General features: G+C 37.9%; 1 protein-coding gene across 3 annotated transcripts in view; it reads right to left on the bottom strand.

The window, feature by feature from the left end:
• Window positions 1–1,036: 1,036 nt before the first annotated feature.
• The window catches only part of LOC115224025 (alpha-tocopherol transfer protein-like), a 54,792-nt gene continuing 34,383 nt past the window's right edge, over window positions 1,037–21,445 (bottom strand). For 2 of the 3 annotated variants that reach the window (XM_029794819.2, XM_029794820.2), the window contains exons 7-8: window positions 19,633–19,734; window positions 12,841–13,429 (exon numbers count right to left, since the gene is read on the bottom strand). In XM_029794819.2, the coding sequence (XP_029650679.1) occupies window positions 13,274–13,429; window positions 19,633–19,734 (258 nt within the window). In that variant the 3' untranslated portion in view covers window positions 12,841–13,273. Of the gene's footprint in view, window positions 1,058–12,840; window positions 13,430–19,632; window positions 19,735–21,445 lie in introns of those variants that run through there. The other variant, XM_036512954.1, reaches the window with a different exon arrangement.

Genomic DNA, 21,445 nt, shown 5'->3' on the forward strand with positions numbered 1-21,445 from the left:
TATGTGTGTATGTATCTATGTATGTATGTATGTATGTATGTATGTATGTATGTATGTATGTATGTATGTATGTAAGTATGTATGTATGTATGTATGTATGTAAGTATGTATGTATGTATGTGTGTATGTATGTATGTATGTATGTATGTATGTATGTGTGTATGTATCTATGTATGTATGTATGTATGTATGTATGTATGTATGTATGTATGTATGTATGTATGTATGTAAGTATGTATGTATGTAAGTATGTATGTATGTATGTAAGTATGTATGTATGTAAGTATGTATGTATGTATGTAAGTATGTATGTATGTATGTATGTATGTATGTATGTATGTAAGTATGTATGTATGTAAGTATGTATGTATGTAAGTATGTATGTATGTATGTAAGTATGTATGTGTGTAAGTATACGGTGGAGTGGGGTGCTGAAAAGTTCCTGGTTTTAAGGGTATCACAAAAGGCCTGGTTGGAGGCCCAACCTTCCAAGCTTTTTTTTACAGAGCTTAGAAAAGCTGAAGGACCGCTGCAATAAATGTGTGTGAATCTGAGAGGGGGAACGTGTTGGATAAAATCATTATTAACTGATCCTTCTGTATTTTCTTTTACTCAAAGTCAGGAACTTTTCAGCGATGTCTCATAAATAAATAAATAAATATATATATATATAAGTTAGTTCAGTATATATGCGAAATAAGTTGAGTAAGCCCTACAGGACATAGGAAAATTTATATAGAGAGTACAATTGATTTTAAAAATAGATATTTGTGTGTCTGTATTTGTTCCCCACCATTGCTTGACAATCAATGTTGGTGTGTTTGAGTCCCTGTAACTTAGCGGTTTGGCAAAAGAGACCAATAGGATAAGTGCTAGGCTTACAAAGAATAAGTTTTGGGATCGATTTGTTTCAACTAAAGGCAGTCATCCATAGAAACCATGCCAAAGCAAATGATATGTAAATATATATATATATATATATATATATATATATATATATATATATATATATATATATATATAGAGAGAGAGAGAGAGAGAGAGAGAGAGAGAGAGATAGATGGATAGATAGATAGATAGATAGACATACATAAATATGCATACATACACATATATATATATATATATATATATATATATATATATATAGTTGTCATGCTTGATCGCTAATCCAGAAGTTTTTTAGTCTCCCTCTGTTTATTTTCTTTTATTCCTTTGTAGAGTGTAGGCTCGAAATGTGAAAAACTTTCTCACGTTCCTGAGCGTCAAACTAGTACACCTGCTTATTGTTCATATGCCTGTCTGGGTTTTTTTTTTTCCTGTAAATTTCAACTATGTATATATGTATATATATATATATATATATATATATATATATATATATATATATATATATATATATATATATATATTAATAAATAAAACATATGCATATATATATACATATATGTACGTACCTACTTCTACATGTATATATACACGCATATATGAGTACAGGACACCAAAAAAACGTCTAACACAATGAGAAACGAAAATATAGACACAAACCCAAGGAACTGGACATTTTTCTTAACAAAAAAATAGAGTACAGGACAAATAACACAAGGAAAAAACCCCTTCTTCAGTCGCCATGGTTTCATCTACTCTACGTTTCGAAGGTGAAGGCGAGACGTATCTTCAAATAAGAAACTTTCCTTCCTGCGAAAAGCAAATCAAATAAAATTTGAGATCTTTTTGCAGAGGGGTAAAAATGGTAACAAAAACAGGACAGTAACAACAGTACAAAATATAAGCAGTAAAAGACAGGACAAGGAGAATAACAAGACAAGAAGGGCTGGTAACGCCGAACGAAAAAAAGTATTACGAACGCTAATTTCTGTGGACGGCGAAGGGAGCAAAGAAAATTGCCGTCTACACCTCAAGAAGGTCAGGCGAGAAAGAAGGTGGCAATGCTCTCGTCACAGGGGATGGTGTTTCCATGAAGGAAAAAATATAGGAAAATGTGTTGTTGAAAATGCAAGTAAATTTCAAAAACTCATAAATGTTTAAAATACATTTATTTACATAAATACCAAACTAGTTTCAACAATATTTTTTGCTTATCAACGGTAAAAGTTTAAAATTATGAATTAGATAAACATCTTTAAAAGTTTCAATGTTGACAAATTAAAATGTTTCAATGTTGATAAATTAACATGTTCAAAACAGATAAATTTAGCATTGTTAATTAGGAGGACAGATATAAGTTTGAATGTTCATAGCTTTCAGTAATATTAAAACTGAATATTAATTTGTTTGAATGTACAAAGTTCATTAATTTTAGTGGTGGTCGACAAGTCATACTGAAAAAAACAAAGGTGAAATGAAAATAGTGAAAAAAGGAATTTGGTTTACAGTTTCTCTGATCTTCTTCTAGCAGACTCTTTCGCTTGTAGTGGTATGTTTTGGAGTCAAATGTATTTATAATTTTTTTCTGCAAGCGGATCTAATTTTTGATTTGTTAAAATACTGGTGACATTTTTTTTTTCCCCTGGTCAAGCTTGTTGAGATCCAGGCTGGAAGAGGGCCAGAAAGCAGCAAAGTTGCAGAAGCTCTGTACCTTCTTGGCAGTAAGGCTGGGAGCACTATCCTGGGTCAACACATAGTTGCCCTCCAGGTCGTTGGCCTTGAGCCATGGCAAGACATGGTACCTCAGCCTCTTTTCTCTGGGCTTGTAGAAGTAAATGGACATCTTTCTTCCATCGGGGGACAACACCAAAGGCTATAGCCTGGGCTGGGTGTTTTGTTCTGAAAGTGCCTCTGACGTCGGCTGTTAATTTCACAATGTATCGGTCATTCATGTGGTTCATAACAGCATCCACTGGGAAGATCTCATCACAGAAAAATTTCACAGTAGACCCGTTCTTCTTGAAGCATGTGAGAACCTTTTTATGCCTCTCCAGTCTCTTGGCCTTCATAGGTTCTGTCATCAGGTGTTGGACTAGAGGTCAAAGTCATCATTCACAGCTGTTCTGATGGTCTTGAGGTCCACTTCAAGTTCAGAAGCCAGCTTCTTCATGGATGTGGTTGGGTCCACTGAAATTTTGGACTTGAGGGGGTTGACAAAGTCTTACTTCTGTTTCATTTTGGTCACATCAATGCCAGACGTCCTCCGAATGCCGTTGCCCACGTCCATTCTTTTCTTGACATAAATTGTGAGTAAGGATACTCTGACTAGGTTTGAGATCCTCTTCGGATCGACTTGTGCACGGACCAAATCACGTCCTCCTTGGCGTTTGTCTTTCTGCGTAGTCATATTCTGTAATATTCCTGCAAAATAGAGTTTATTATTAGCTGACAATGTATTCTTTGTTCTGCTTTGGGTTTCATATCATTTGGTGTTGTGGTTGCTCTAACGTAACTTGTGATTCCTGTTTTTGCTTCCCCACCCTGTATATACATACACGCGTGCGCATACATGCATAATATATACATACACACACTCACACATGTACACATACATACATACATACATACGTTGTCTGTATGTGTGTGTGCCTTTTGTGTCTGTTAGACGACCACCATTTGACAACCAGTGTTTGTTTATGTCTCCGTAACTTAGCAGTCTGGCAACAGAAAACCGATGGAATATGTACCAAACTTTGAAAAAAAATAAGTACTGGAGTTGATTTTCTCGACTAAACGTGTCAAGGCGGTGCTCCAGCATGGCTGCAGTGCAATGTATGAAAGAAATAAAGGCTAAAAGAGAAAACTGAGTGCAATTTATGTGTCTCGAAAATCTGTGGAAAGTGTTTTGCTGTCAACGTTTTATGCAAAAAGTTGTTTAGCAATGTCTATAACCAAAAACATGTTTCGTGCCAGGCTGTCAAATGAAATGGATAAGCAAGTGTGCTTGTTTGAAATTGGTTAGAATTAAGATATTTGGTAGAGAGAGCCAAGCCAATTGAAACTGGTAGAGAGAGCCAAGCCAATTGGAACTGGTAGAGAGAGCCAAGCCAATTGAAACTGGTAGAGAGAGCCAAGTCAATTGAAACTGGTAGAGAGAGCCAAGTCAATTGAAACTGGTCGAGAGAGCCAAGCCAATTGAAACTGGTCGAGAGAGCCAAGTCAATTGAAACTGGTAGAGAGAGCCAAGTCAATTGGAACTGGTAGAGAGAGCCAAGCCAATTGAAACTGGTAGAGAGAGCCAAGCCAATTGAAACTGGTAGAGAGAGCCAAGTCAATTGAAACTGGTCGAGAGAGCCAGGCCAATTGAAACTGGTCGAGAGAGCCAAGTCAATTGAAACTGGTAGAGAGAGCCAAGTCAATTGAAACTGGTAGAGAGAGCCAAGTCAATTGAAACTTTAGAGAGAGCCAAGTCAATTGAAACTGGTAGAGAGAGCCAAGTCAATTGAAACCGGTAGAGAGAGCCAAGTCAATTGAAACTGGTCGAGAGAGCCAAGCCAATTGAAACTGGTAGAGAGAGCCAAGTCAATTGAAACTGGTAGAGAGAGCCAAGTCAATTGAAACTGGTAGAGAGAGCCAAGTCAATTGAAACTGGTAGAGAGAGCCAAGTCAATTGAAACTGGTAGAGAGAGCCAAGTCAATTGAAACTGGTAGAGAGATCAAGTCAATTGAAACTGGTAGAGAGAGCCAAGTCAATTGAAACTGGTAGAGAGAGCCAAGTCAATTGAAACTGGTAGAGAGAGCCAAGTCAATTGAAACTGGTAGAGAGAGCTAAGTCAATTGAAACTGGTAGAGAGAGCCAAGCCAATTGAAACTGGTAGAGAGAGCCAAGTCAATTGAAACTGGTAGAGAGAGCCAAGTCAATTGAAACTGGTAGAGAGCCAAGTCAATTGAAACTGGTCGAGAGAGCCAAGTCAATTGAAACTGGTCGAGAGAGCCAAGCCAATTGAAACTGGTAGAGAGAGCCAAGTCAATTGAAACTGGTAGAGAGAGCCAAGTCAATTGAAACTGGTAGAGAGAGCCAAGCCAATTGAAACTGGTAGAGAGAGCCAAGCCAATTGAAACTGGTAGAGAGAGCCAAGTCAATTGAAACTGGTAGAGAGAGCCAAGTCAATTGAAACTGGTCGAGAGAGCCAAGCCAATTGAAACTGGTAGAGAGAGCCAAGCCAATTGAAACTGGTAGAGAGAGCCAAGCCAATTGAAACTGGTAGAGAGAGCCAAGCCAATTGAAACTGGTCGAGAGAGCCAAGCCAATTGAAACTGGTAGAGAGAGCCAAGCCAATTGAAACTGGTAGAGAGAGCCAAGCCAATTGAAACTGGTAGAGAGAGCCAAGCCAATTGAAACTGGTAGAGAGAGCCAAGCCAATTGAAACTGGTCGAGAGAGCCAAGCCAATTGAAACTGGTAGAGAGAGCCAAGTCAATTGAAACTGGTCGAGAGAGCCAAGCCAATTGAAACTGGTAGAGAGAGCGAAGTCAATTGAAACTGGTAGAGAGAGCCAAGTCAATTGAAACTGGTAGAGAGAGCCAAGCCAATTGAAACTGGTCGAGAGAGCCAAGTCAATTGAAACTGGTCGAGAGAGCCAAGCCAATTGAAACTGGTAGAGAGAGCCAAGCCAATTGAAACTGGTCGAGAGAGCCAAGCCAATTCGTCTCATTTAAAATGCAACAATTTCAATAAAATTTATTTATTTCTATAGGCCAGAAATTTTGTGGGGAGAAAACTGTTGATTATATCTGCACCAGTCTTTTATTTTATCGATTCTTGAAGAATGAAAGGCAAAGTTGACGAAGGTGGGACTCGAAACTTTTAAGTTAAATTAATAACAATACAATTTTATTATCTGTTCTTTGGTATCCAACCATTCAACGCAACATTCTTCACATGAGGTACGCTAATACTGCCTGGTATAATGATGATGGGGAACAATGGAAGAAAGTCCCGGAACCCTAAACATAGAGAGTAAAGAGCAGCAGCAGCAATGTGACAATTTGAATAACAATCACCATGGAAACGAGTGACAGTCATACATTTGTCAATTCCACTTGAGTGCAACAATAAAATTCATTATAACTTCAAGGGACGTAACTCTTTATTGAATAACGTGGCTAGTTGTCTCCCTTGTATTATATCTTGATCTCAGATAATATATTTTAACTGAAGCAATTACATCGTAGCAGAATCACAAAACGAATGACCTCATCTTCATTGTATGACAAAATATACGTGATAATTCAAATAATATAACAGTTTTTGTCCGTCGTGAAGGGAGGGGTTATATAAAGGGGCGTAACTTCAGATTTCGGCCCTCCTACCACCACCACCTCTACCACGACTTTGGATGATCATAATTTACAGAAAATTGGATATTTTTTAATGAAATTTTCTACGAATATGTGTTGTGTCATTTAGATTCTGAATATACGAAATTGGGGAGGGGTTAGGGGGGATTTTGGAAAATTCACCAGAGTCAACTGCAATTCGTCTTAACTTTCAGGAAAATGAATATTTTTTAATGAAATTCTCTACAAATAGACCTCACACTATAATAGATTCTGAGGATTATAAAGATTCTGACGACGACATATCTTGCGGAGAGTTTTGGTGCTGTTCTGCTGATAAAGCTGTTGTTGTTTGGGGAGATTCTGATTCTGTTGTTTTTGCTGCTGTCTGGTAGATGGAAACCATAGAGATATATACAACAAGAACAACAACAACAACAGGGGAAGCTACTACTGTTGTTGTTCTTGTTTTTTGCTACTGCTGTGATTGTTGTTACTGCTACTGTTACGGTTATTTTTATAGCTATAGTGGTCACCTTCCTCTGCTAGAGCTGTTGTTGTTGTTTCGATGGTGGTGTTGTTGTCGCCAAAAATGGACTGCTCCCTTTTCTCTTTTGTTGTGGGTAGAAAGCTTTGAGATGATTTGTATCCTCGTACAGGTGACATCTTGGCATTCTGCCCTCAACAGCCACGTGAAGCTTTGTGCATTCTGGTAGGCTTATGGAAGTCCGATATGACCTCAACACTTGGCTAGTCTGCATACCATATCCTAAACAGTTCTGCTTCTGTATTCTCTATGGCCACACAATAGTGTTTTTTCCTTCTTATGTCAAAGAGAGCTGCAGCCACCGACCAGCAGATGTTTATTTCTGGTGGTATATTTTGTATTTTTACTTTGAATACCTTTCATCTTTAAATGATTATTCCGGAACATATTCGCCATCTACTTCAATTTCTACTCAGTGTTTTGTTTAAGTTTTTTGTTGAATAAAATTTATTGAAAAAAAGCTGCAATGATTATGCACCAACTTGATAGTAACCTTTAGGAGTGACAAACAAGAATGCCTAATAATCGACATGGCAGCATCAGGAGATTAACAAATTATCATGAAAGAAAGAGAAAAGATTGATAAATATGGAGACCTGAGAATTGAGATTGCTAAGATGTGGCATCTATGAGAGTCAAACATAAAGGTTGTCCCTATTGTCATCGGAGCATTGGGTTCAGTTCCACCCAATCTGAAGAAACATCTGGAAACTTTATAAAAATCCCTACAATTTTGGTGCATTGCAAACATCAGCATTACTTGGAACTGCATGTATATTGTATTAAGCATTGTCAGGCTGAGGTCCTTGTTGTGACTTGACAGACAAACCCTTGGCAGACGCAGTATCTTCAATCAAGAACATCACAATATTGGATCCTGTGTGACATCTTAAATAATAACAACAACAACTTAAAAGTGATAAAGAAAAAAGAAAAATACTCTTGGAATTCAAATAAGGAATACAAATTAATAAATTGTTTTGAATAAGAATAAAAAGAAATTTTAATGATAATTATTTTTCATTTATTTATTTTGATAACAATGACATAGGCCCAAGGCCACAAGTCGGGGGTATGGGGACCTGTAAAGTTGATTGTATCAGTATTTTACTGGAGTTTATATACTGACCCCAAAAAACGATTAAATGCATTTTTGACCCCAGTTCAAATATCACCAGGCTCAACATTGCTCTTCATCCTTTCAGGGTAGAAGAAATAAGGGTCCAATCAAGTACTTGGGTAAATTTAGTAATAATCATGAATTTTTTTTTTTTTTCACATAGGCACAAGGGCAGAACTTTCACAGAAGGGGTTAATCAATGAAACCGACCCCCAATACTTGACAGGTACTGTATTTTGACCCCTGAAGGATGATAAACAGAGTTGTCCTTGGTAGGATTTGAAATTAGAATGTAAAAGAACAAAAAAATCTTTTTAGATAACCCCAGGGCTTTCTGTCCAGCGTTCTGCCAACCCTGCCTCTCCACCATTAATAACCTTTCTATTTTTCACTTGTTTCAGTCACTTGACTGCGGCCATGCTGGAGCACTGCCTTGACGAGCTTTAGTCAAACGCATTGACCAGATTACTTTTCCCTTTTAAGCCTGATACTTATTCTATCGACCAATTTTACTAAACCACTAAGCCATGGGGGATGTAAAAAAACCAACACTGGTTATCAAACTGTTGTACGGACAAACATGGACACAAAGACATACACACACATGTACATACATACATATATATATATATATATATATATACATACATACATATACACACAGACATATATACATACATATATATATATATATACATATATACATACGCACATATAGATACACACACACACACACACACATACATATATATGGCACTCACAAGGCTTTGTTCAGCCTTGTGCTATAGTAGAAGACACTTGCCCTAGGTGCCATGCAGTGGGACTGAACTTGGAACGATGTGGTTGGGAAGCAAACATTTTACCACACAGCCACACCAAATGTACAAGGTCAGAAATTTAAGTTAGAGGGGTCAGTCAATACCATTGACCCTATCATTTAACTGATGCTCAATTTTATTGACCCCTAAATGGTGGAAAAGCAATGTTGACTTCAGCAGGTTTTGAAGTCGATAATTAATGATTTGTGAATTAGGCACAAGGCCAGCAATTTTTTTTTTGGGGGGGGGGGGGCAGTTGATTACAATGACCCATTTCTTAACTGGTACTTTATTTTATTAACCCTAAAAGGAAGAAAAAGGCAAAGTTGACCTCAGCAGGTTTTGAAATTGATGATAATGGGTTTTTATTTAGACACAAGACCAGCAATTTCAAAGGGATCAGGTTGTCAATACCATCAACCTTGTTGTTTAATTTTATTGACCCTAAAAGGATGATAGGAAAGGTCAGCCTTGGAGGGGTTTTGACTCCAGTAATAATAATTGTTTCTTGAATTCTCTTTCTCTTTTTTGTTGAAGTCTATTTGGCAGAAAGTTAATGGAATTCTAAAATCTATTTTTCTTCTTAGGAATTGGGAGAATGTACAGGAATTGGTCAAGTGATAAGAGTTCATATCCTAACACTGGAACTTCACTCTCATACAGCTCAGTCCACCTGGTTGAAAACAGGTACCACATATTAAGAATGATTCCACACTCTAACCAGCATCATCAGCAGCATCATAAATACAATGGGTGTTTTGTCAGCTTCCTCCCCCACGTTCGGCACCACTAACTACTAGTACTATTACTACTACTACTATAATCATCAACTATACCATTAACATCATTACCTCCACCGGTAACCAAGGCAACTACCATGACCACCACCACAGTTACTACTACCAACTTCTACATTTGTTGCTGTTGTATAGCCCCGAGTTAAACTTGATTGAACAGACCTGTGATCAAAGGCATTCCTTCCATGACCACCTCTATCCTTTCTATGACTACATTATCTGTCTTTCCCTTCTCTTTTAAGACAATAGGTTATGTGATTTGAGAGAAATGTGACTTCTATTTCTAGCATGCCAAAAGTTCACATACCTGCACATTTGTTGGTTAGTCCAATCGTTGTTAGTGGTGGTGGTGGTGATGGTGATATTGTTTAGCCCCAGGTCAGCCCTGATTCAGCAGACATATTTGATCAAAGGCACTGCAACCATGACTGTCCTATCCTTCTCATGGGCATTGTGTATCTAGGAAAACATTATTCAGTGTGTTCCTAACTTTTAAAGATAGTAGAATGTAATTTGAGGGTGATTTGGCTGTTAATTCTAGCCTGTCAGGGAACTATATAAGGGAGACATGTGACTTCACCAAGCTCACCTGACCTAAATAAGTATCTTGTCTATTAAACAAGTGATGCACTTTTTCCAAGATGCCAATCCATCACCAAAACAACAACAACAACAACGATAATAATAATAATAATAATAATAATAATAATAATGGCTTCAAATTTTTACACAAGGACAGCAACTTTAGGGGAGTGAGTCCATAACATTGACCCTGCTGTACTTGAATGGTACTTTAGTATATCAACCCCCCACCCCAAAGAGCAAAAATGATGAAAATTTCTTTGCAAGTGATAGGTTCGTGAGACGAGGTTGCTGGATTTTGTGGTGCATAGACTCGCATCTGGATGGGAGATCGGTCTGGTGCAGGGTTACTCATTATGGCGGCCAGGTGAGAGGATTGGAACCACATGAAATGAAGTGTTTGGTTGGGGAACAAAATGCATCACCTGCCCCAGGAACTGAAACCACAATCCTGGGATCATGAATGCAACATCCTAACCACTGAGCTATGTGCCTCTGCCACAATAGAAATATTAATATTGGTTTCAAATTTTGGCACAAGGCCAGAAATTTTGTATGAAGAGTCAACTTACATCAACTCCAGTACCCAGCTGGTACTTATGTTATTGACCTCAGCAGAATCCGAACTTGGAATGGAAAGATGGATGAAATGCCATTAAGCATTCTGCCTGGCATGCAAATGATTCTGCCAGCTCAGTATTATTATTATTATTATTATTATTATTATTATTATTATTATTATTATAATGAATTCTCCAATTACTATGAAGTTCTGAGATCATATTTGAACCTGAGTGAAAACCTACAATGGACTGATGTCCTATCCCAGAGGGGAAGCAATATATCTCTACCACTTCACTCCACTAAAAATACACTATAACCCCTTCTTCCTGAATAAATAGACTAACCCCTATCATAAAAGGAGAAGGTACTTGCCTCACCCTCAGACTCTTTTTCTCTGTTTCTTCATATTTTCTCCTCTTCCTTTTCACTTTGTGTTAAGCTTTTTTTCTTTTAAATTTTTTGGTCTTCTTTCCTTCTCCCATTCTTTCTTTCTTTTCGTTCCCTCTCCCTTTTTTCTTTCATTCTTTTTCTTTTTCTTTATCACCACCTCCCACCCACACTCCTTTTCCTGTTGCTTGGTCATTAAATTTGGAAAGAACCTTCAACAGCCAACAAATTGTTATCCCCCAAATGCCATCTGCTTCCCTTTCTTTCATGTTCTTTACTGTGTCTGTGTGTCTGTGTGTGCGTGTGTGTGTGTGTGTGTGTTGCATTCTTCCAGAGCATCAAACTAATACACTTGCATATTGTTCCTTCACCTGTTTCTGTCTTTTGTTTTCTGTACATTTGAACCATATATGTATGGACATGTGTGTGTGTGTGTGTGTATATATATATATATATATATATATATATATATATATATATATATATATATATATATATATATATATATATATGTATGCATGTATATATATATATATATATGTATGTATGTGTACGTGTGTACATACATATATAAATACATATATATGTACGTACATATGCATAGGCGTGTGTACATATCACACATACATATAAATATACATACATACCTGTATTTACATGCACGCACACACACATATCCATATAGTGTGCGTGTGTATACATAAAAATATATGCACACACAAACAGACACATCTGGAAATGGGGAAACATTCTAGAAGAAGCCTCACCTTTGAATAAGCATCTTTTGAATGAACTGGGCAGAGATTTTCCTCTCTTTTTATAAATTCAAACATATATATATATATGATGAGTCACTAGTAATGCTAAAGACTTTACAGGTGCAAAAACAATGGTCACAATCTGACTGGTCATTACATTCAACTTCCTATACACACACATACACACACATATATATATATATATATATATATATATATATGCCTATACTATCATAATACAACAGTATTACAAAGGTCTTAGAGTAAATTAGAAGAGGTACCCCAAGGGAAGATAAAAGAAATTAAGTCAGCCTTAGCGGGAACAATGCTCACATATGTAGATATAAATCACATCTACATATATATGTATTGTATGTGTGTATATATAAATATATACACACACACTCACACGTGTATATGTATTGCGTGTGTGTGTGAGTGTATGTTTATATATTTATATCAATGATTGCATGTAGGCTGCATGAAAGTAACTCAGAGAAGATGAGTTCTATACAGACATTGCACTCTCCCACATGTGTCAAATTAAAAGCCACTAACTGCAATTATCCATGCAGTTTGTAGACAAAAGCTCCCTCTACACAATGTTCAAAATCTAAAAAAGAACAAATAAGAGACACAAATGTAGTAAAATCACTTCGTTGAAATTCTTGGGAAATATGTAAAAATGCAGTATGGCAGGGGTAAGGGTGGATCAGATCTGTATGCCAACAGGTGGAGGCAACAGACATGTTTCAGTCTTGTTCAACCTCCTCAGCAAGGAATATTTTATCTTCAGTTGACAACACTAAGAGTGATCAATATATATATACACATACACCCACAGGTGCATGTGTGTGTATATTCTATGTGTGTGTGTGTGTATGCACATATATATGCATACACACACACAAAATGTAATGATACTGATTATGAATATCAACAATATGGTCAAAGGAAAAATAAAAAGTCTGTCATGTATGTATAATATCTGTATGTGATTGCTTATTTATCCATTGTTGTTCTTCCTGTTGTTGCAGTTGATAATTTTTTGTTTGAAAATGAGTTTAGTTTACTTTGTTAATTTATCTGTTAATTCATTAAATCTCAGAATCCATTTAGTAAAACTTTCCATTTTTTTTTTTGGTTGAATGAATTTTTTTTTTTACCATTTACAATAAAAAATATGGGGACAAAAAAATTCAAGTAAATTACCAGCACCAGAAAACAATACAAAAATAAAAGAAAAAATATAAACAATGAAAATAAAAAACAACAATAGAGATAATATAACAACTTCCTCCCTTCCTCCCTCCTCGAAGAACATTCTTGTTTTGCCCCCTACCCTCCCCCTGACCACACCTTCCCCTCATTTTCTACTCAAGAGATTGTGGACATATATCAGTCCACCAAAACTGCCACTATTGTCCTCATCAGCATCTTGCAAGATTGAGGGAGAGAGAGAGAGAGAGAGAAGTTAATCAACTTCCAGCTTCCGGTATGTCCCCATCAAGCACTCGCCAGTCGCATCTTCTTTGATGACCGATTTGTTAGCTTGCTGTAGTTTCTTGAAACCATATTTAAATTCTTCTTCAAACTGAGCATCATACTTCAGAAAGTTCTCAGTCCAAGCCTAAAGGGAACAGAATAAAGGGGGAAAGGATTAGAAAGACAGGAAAACAATGGGGGAACAAAAGGGTCAGAGAGACAAACAAAAGGGTCAGAGAGACAAACAAAAGGGTCAGAGAGACAAACAAAAGGGTCAGAGAGACAAACAAAAGGGTCAGAGAGACAAAGAAAAGGGTCAGAGAGACGAACAAAAGGGTCAGAGAGACAAACAAAAGGGCCAGAGAGACAAACAAAAGGGTCAGAGAGACGAACAAAAGGGTCAGAGAGACAAACAAAAGGGTCAGAGAGACAAACAAAAGGGTCAGAGAGATAAAGAAAAGGGTCAGAGAGACAAACAAAAGGGTCAGAGAGACAAAGAAAAGGGCCAGAGAGACAAAGAAAAGGGTCAGAGAGACAAAGAAAAGGGTCAGAGAGACAAACAAAAGGGTCAGAGAGACAAACAAAAGGGTCAGAGAGACGAACAAAAGGGTCAGAGAGACAAACAAAAGGGTCAGAGAGACAAAGAAAAGGGTCAGAGAGACAAAGAAAAGTGTCAGAGAGACAAAGAAAAGGGTCAGAGAGACAAACAAAAGGGTCAGAGAGACAAAGAAAAGGGTCAGAGAGACGAACAAAAGGGTCAGAGAGACAAAGAAAAGGGTCAGAGAGACAAAGAAAAGGGTCAGAGAGACGAAGAAAAGGGTCAGAGAGACAAACAAAAGGGTCAGAGAGACAAAGAAAAGGGTCAGAGAGACAAAGAAAAGGGTCAGAGAGACAAAGAAAAGGGTCAGAGAGACAAACAAAAGGGTCAGAGAGACAAACAAAAGGGTCAGAGAGACAAACAAAAGGGTCAGAGAGACGAACAAAAGGGTCAGAGAGACGAACAAAAGGGTCAGAGAGACAAAGAAAAGGGTCAGAGAGACAAAGAAAAGGGTCAGAGAGACAAACAAAAGGGTCAGAGAGACAAAGAAAAGGGTCAGAGAGACAAAGAAAAGGGTCAGAGAGACAAAGAAAAGGGTCAGAGAGACAAAGAAAAGGGTCAGAGAGACAAACAAAAGGGTCAGAGAGACAAAGAAAAGGGTCAGAGAGACAAACAAAAGGGTCAGAGAGACAAAGAAAAGGGTCAGAGAGACAAACAAAAGGGTCAGAGAGACAAACAAAAGGGTCAGAGAGACAAACAAAAGGGTCAGAGAGACAAAGAAAAGGGTCAGAGAGACAAACAAAAGGGTCAGAGAGACAAAGAAAAGGGTCAGAGAGACAAACAAAAGGGTCAGAGAGACAAACAAAAGGGTCAGAGAGACAAACAAAAGGGTCAGAGAGACAAACAAAAGGGTCAGAGAGACAAAGAAAAGGGTCAGAGAGACAAACAAAAGGGTCAGAGAGACAAACAAAAGGGTCAGAGAGACAAAGAAAAGGGTCAGAGAGACAAACAAGAGTCAGAGAGACAAACAAAAGGGTCAGAGAGACAAAGAAAAGGGTCAGAGAGACAAACAAAAGGGTCAGAGAGACAAAGAAAAGGGTCAGAGAGACAAAGAAAAGGGTCAGAGAGACAAAGAAAAGGGTCAGAGAGACAAAGAAAAGGGTCAGAGAGACAAAGAAAAGGGTCAGAGAGACAAAGAAAAGGGTCAGAGAGACAAAGAAAAGGGTCAGAGAGACAAAGAAAAGGGTCAGAGAGACAAACAAAAGGGTCAGAGAGACAAAGAAAAGGGTCAGAGAGACAAAGAAAAGGGTCAGAGAGACAAAGAAAAGGGTCAGAGAGACAAAGAAAAGGGTCAGAGAGACAAACAAAAGGGTCAGAGAGACAAACAAAAGGGTCAGAGAGACAAACAAAAGGGTCAGAGAGACAAACAAAAGGGTCAGAGAGACAAACAAAAGGGTCAGAGAGACAAAGAAAAGGGTCAGAGAGACAAACAAAAGGGTCAGAGAGACAAACAAAAGGGTCAGAGAGACAAACAAAAGGGTCAGAGAGACAAACAAAAGGGTCAGAGAGACAAACAAAAGGGTCAGAGAGACAAAGAAAAGGGTCAGAGAGACAAACAAAAGGGTCAGAGAGACAAAGAAAAGGGTCAGAGAGACAAAGAAAAGGGTCAGAGAGACAAAGAAAAGGGTCAGAGAGACAAACAAAAGGGTCAGAGAGACAAAGAAAAGGGTCAGAGAGACAAAGAAAAGGGTCAGAGAGACAAAGAAAAGGGTCAGAGAGACAAAGAAAAGGGTCAGAGAGACAAAGAAAAGGGTCAGAGAGACAAACAAAAGGGTCAGAGAGACAAAGAAAAAGGTCAGAGAGACAAAGAAAAGGGTCAGAGAGACAAAGAAAAGGGTCATAGAGACAAAGAAAAGGGTCAGAGAGACAAACAAAAGGGTCAGAGAGACAAACAAAAGGGTCAGATAGCTTCACATTTTGCACCAGAAAGTATCACCATCATTTAACATCTGTTTTCCATGCTAGCATGGGTTGGATGGGATTGACAGATGTGGGTAAGGCCAGGGATCATATCAATCCTTTTCTACATTAGGAACAAGGCCTGATTTTAGGGGAAGGGCATTGAACCCAGTCTCCACTAGGTACTTATTTCATCAAACCAAAAAGGATGAAAGGCAAAGCTGACTTCAGCAGAATTTGAACTCAGAACATGAAGATCCAGGAGAAATGCTGCTAAGCATTTTGTTTGATGTGCAAACGATTCTGTCTGCTCATTGCTCTTTTTAATAATAATAATAATGATAATAATAATAATAATAATAATAATAATAATAATAATAATAATAATAATAATAATAATAATAATAATCCTCTCTACTATAGGTATAAGGTCTGAAGTTTTGAGGAAGTGTGCTAATCAATTATATTAACCCCAGTGTTCTACTGGTGGTTATTTTATCAACCCTGAAAGGATGAAAAGCAAAACTGACCAGCAAAAGTTGAACTCAAAATATAAAGAGAGACAAAATACTGCTCAGCATTTTGTCTGGGTTGCTAATCATTCTGCCATCATGCTGCCTTAATAATAATAATAATAATAATAATAATAATAATGATGATGATGATGATGATGATGATGATCTGAGATCCTTGTTGTGACTTGACAAACAGTACACCCACCCTCAGTAGACAACAACCTCATGATATTGTATACTGTGCGGCGTCTATAATAATAATTCATAAAGATTGATGTAACTCTTCCTGAAGACAGACAATAAGAAGAGTGGAATACAATTTGTAAATAGATTGTTGAACAGTTTGAATGAAATTCCAACAGATCACTGAAAGAGAGAGAAAGCAGCTCAGTACATAGACTGGTCAAGATGCTGCACTTGCAACCTCCCTCAGAGAAACAATTGGGGGCAACAGAAGCCACCACAAGTTTCCCCAGAATGCTGAGGTTACCACCCTTTGATCATAAAATGCAAGCCAACTGACCTGATCTCATTGCGAAAAATCCTGTTAAAAAGACTTCTGATTGACATTGCTGCTCCAGCTGAGAAAAACACATCTCTGAAGAATGTTTGAATAAACTAAGCAAATATATATATACAAGAAACTCACAGCAAGGCAAGTGCACAGCAGGAGAGCTCTTCAAAGGGACAACTCCCATCCAACAAGTGTTTCAGCCCTTATACCTCACACACTATAGGGGCCGGCTTCACCCAAATCATGACTCCTAGGTGTCCTCCTGCTGCATTCCAAAATCCTGTCTCCAGCAGGATTTGAACCTGGGTCATTCCTTTGTTCCCAAGTCTGTGTTTCAACCCACCAGGCCACTCTAACTGATGAAGGGACCAGTTCTCTTCTTCCTTCTATTCCTGTAAATAACCAACAAGATCCATAACTAGGTCCATTGGTCATTTCTCTTCATCCATATCCACATTGAGCTCTTTTCAACAACATCAGACAGGCATTTAATCACGGTAGTTCTTCTGCAGCCTTTGATGCCCAGCTGCCTGAGTAGCCGACAAGTTGATGCAGTCACAAATTCACGTGATCCAACTTCAACTGGCTTCACAGTACATTGGTAACACTCAATCCCTAGCTGCTTTGCCAGTTCACCATATTTTCTCATCTCAAAGATGTGTTGCTCTTCTATGTGGCTCTTGTATGGTACTGACAATTCAATAAGAATCACTTTGGTACCCTGTTCAGACCATAAGACGATGTCTGGTTGCAAGCCATTCTTGGTGACAAACTCTGGGTAGTTCTTGTGCTTCTCACTGATATCTGCAGCTATTTCCCAGGAATCTCATGTCCAAGTAGTCTCCCTCCTGCCACGATTTCATATCCAGTTATCTTCTTCACTTTGGTCCACTCCTTTCCTTCTTTGGTTACGAAGGACACATTGGATTTGGTTGTGTCCCACTGCATTTGATTCCAGATTGAAGTGGTCAATTCTTCCAGCAATCTGTTGTGCTTCCATGTGTATCTGCCATCAGAAAGAGCAGTCTTGCAGGAACTCAGGACAGGGTCCATTGACTGCGGTTCGCTTGTCCTTGCACAGGGGTCATATTGACATGTTTTCCATACCCCACTTTACAAAGTTGGTGCTTGATGAAGGTCATAAGTTGCTCTTATTATGAAACTCAATCTGAGTGGTGCCATGTGCCACACATCATTCCATGTTAGAGATTTCTGCATTGCAGCATCCCAGGTTGTCCATCACCCCCACTGAGACTGCCGGATGGCTTTCACATACCTCTTTCTTTCCTCTTCACTCCTAACCTCCTGAATTGCAAGATCCCTTTGGACTTTGCCGCTTTTAACCGCCATTGCACCTTGGTATTGCCCAATCCTTGCCTTCCTCTCTCAGTGACATCCATCATCTCTTTTGCTCTTCAGATTCTTTTCAGCATCATCAGTTGCATCCATGACCCGACACTTCATTCCTGTCTTTAGGCTTGGCTGCACCCATCTAACCATCTAACCATCTTTGGGGTCTTTCAGCATAAACTGCAGTTTTGTTTTCCCCACCTTATACTCTTTGACTAAGGATTTGAGAGACAGTCTCAGTTTTGCCCTCTTGCAAGAAAGAGCAACCCCAGTCAGACTGGGGGGGGGGGGTACACCAAGCCATTTTCTTGTGTACCTATTTATTTTTGTCTCCATTGCTTCCACTGCCAAAGTTGCCATTTCATACAATATTAGGGGTCATAGGGGCCATAGATATCAGCATATGCTGAAGACACCTTGTATTTGAATGCTTGTCAACTTTGAGTAGATGCTCCTCTACTGTCTTGGCCATTTCCTTGGAGTCTTTCAGGGTCTTGTCGTACCATCTGCCAAGACTTTTCACTGGCTGCTCCAATACAGTGGGAATCTTGTGGCCACCAACTTTGAAGCTAATATCTTCCTTCATTTTCCCTTTCCTTAAGGAGAGGCTCCTAGATTTCTTCAGTTTGAAAGCCATTCTGCACCAGACCATCAGCTAGTCCAGTTGGTTGAGAAGATTCCAGAATTCTGACTCTCTTGATGCAAGGATAGTAGTGTCATCCAAGGAGGCTTTCAGGGCTGTCATCTTGCATCCACCACCAAGGTCTGCTGCACTTTCTTTGTTTTCTACTGCTCTCAGAAGTTCCAGCATCATCATCATGAAGAGTATTGGTGACACTGCACAACCCATCGCAATTCCAACCCCCCAATCTAGCCCAGGCAGTTGTGCATCTCTTGGTGATAAAAAGAATTGGAAATTGAAATAAGAAAAAACAACATTACCTCTTGTTATTACTAAAGGCACAAGGCGTGAAATTTTGGGGGAAGGGACCAGTCGATTTCAGCAAGTCCAGGGCATAACAACCCCGAAATGATGAAAGGCAAACTCAACTTAAAAAGCGGAATTTGAACTTAGAACATAAAGAGGGATGAAATGCAGCTAAACATTTTGTCTGGCAAGCTAAGGATTCTGTCATCCTGCTGCCTTAATAGTAGTCATGACGATGATGATGATGATAACAATAATGATAACAATAATGATGATGATGATGATAATTCTTTCTTCTGTAGGCACAAAGTCCAAAATTTTGTAGGTGTGGTCTAGTCAATTACATCAACCCCAGTACTCAACTGGTATCTATTTTATCAACCCTGAAAGGATGAAAGGTGAAACTGGCCTTAGTGGTATTTGAACTCAGAACATAAAGAACTGGAAGAAATGCTTCTAAGCATTTCATTCGACATGCTAACGCTTCTGCCAGCTCACTAGCTTGATGATGATGATGACGATGATGATGTGATGAACTTCATACCTCAATATCTATCTCCTTGAGAACACCGTTATACTCCTCTGGCAGATTTTCTGGAGACACAAATTCATGCAGAGCACTGACATTCTGTCCATGGAAATGTAACTGCAAAGAGAAACACATAGCATTAAAAACAGTGGGGAGGGGGGGTATGTGTGTGTGTGTGTATGTAAGTGTATGTGTGTGTGTGCGTGTGTGTGCATGGAGGAATCAGGGTGAGTGATGAGGATCATGGTATTCAGAAATAAAATATACATACATGCATGCATGCGCACATACATACATACTTACATACACATGGGATATATACACACACACATACATACACACACATACATGCCCATACACATGTACACAGTCAATTAGGGTAGAAGTAAACACAATATACAGACATCCGTACACAAACCTACCCATCCATACATCTATGTATACATACCCTTATGTACAATGTTAGTGTAGGGCAGTTCTTGACAGTAAGGCAAACACAATATAAGTGATACATACACACAAAATAATACACATACACACACACATATTTATATACATATATATATATATATATATATATATATATATATATATATAAGAAGGAAAGAAAGGATTAAAATATCCAGACAGATATCAATAAATGAATCTGGTTCCCTCTCTCCAACAATCAGACTCGAATCAATGCAAGTGGAGTAAAGAGCCCAGGTAATTCCTCATTTATGACAAGTAGATCCAAATAGCATTTAGAAGAATTTTGAGGAATTCAGAGTATTAGATAATGAAAGTACGGATAGAGAAAATCACATCTTTAATTGTAGAATTCACCTTACAAAGCTGACAATTGTTTCTATTGTATTAACATATTCAGATATAGAAAATATTCAGATTAATACATCCAAAAATACATATTAACATAACATTTTGAAGGCGATCCAAAATTAATTAAATTCAAAATGAACTAAGAAAATATTTCTTGTACACAAAGGCACGCAAAAAAGAACGTTAAGAAGAAATACAATATTCTAAGAAAAGGTATTTTAGTATTCAACTTTTGGTCATGGATAATGAAAGAATAAAAAATAAACATAAGAATTCTATGTCACAACAATTAGAAACATAGAGATTCTATGACATGTCAATTAGTTATCTATTTATTAAATTTGCTAAATATTTTTTAGAAAAATTATGCTTATATGAAAGGCAATTATAATTAAGAATTGAAATTTTTAAATACCTTCTGAAATTTGCAACAACATTTCATTGAAAAATTCCCATTAAAATTTAATAAAATTAATTTAGATATAATTATATAATATATTTCTTCAAGGCAAAGATCACATGTAGAATTGCCAATATTGTCCTTTAGAAAATCAGTGTTTAAGGAAAAATAAAGTCTATCAATGTAAGGTAATAACAGAGGATCATAAGTATTATTACCTAGGTTCATCTGCTACAGTTTGGAAATCTAGATTTTATAATCATTCTCATTCATTTAAGTATAAAAGAAAAGGTAATTCTACAAATCTTAGTAAATGCATTTGGGATTTAAAGGATAGGAACAGAAAATATTATTTAAAGTGGTCCATTATTAGTTTTGCACCATCCATACTACACTCTCAGAGTGGTTGGCATTAGGAAGGGCATCCAGCTGTAGAAACACTGCCAGATCAAGATTGGAGTCTGGTGCAGCCATCTGGCTCACCAGCCCTCAGTCAAAATCGTCCAACCCATACTAGCATGGAAAGCAGACGTTAAACGATGATGATATAATATTGGCAATTTTCCGTGTGAGCCCTGCTACACTTAACTCAGTAGAACAGTCAGGATG

This window comes from Octopus sinensis, linkage group LG24 (genome assembly GCF_006345805.1).
Source record: "Octopus sinensis linkage group LG24, ASM634580v1, whole genome shotgun sequence".
NCBI lineage: Eukaryota > Metazoa > Mollusca > Cephalopoda > Octopoda > Octopodidae > Octopus > Octopus sinensis.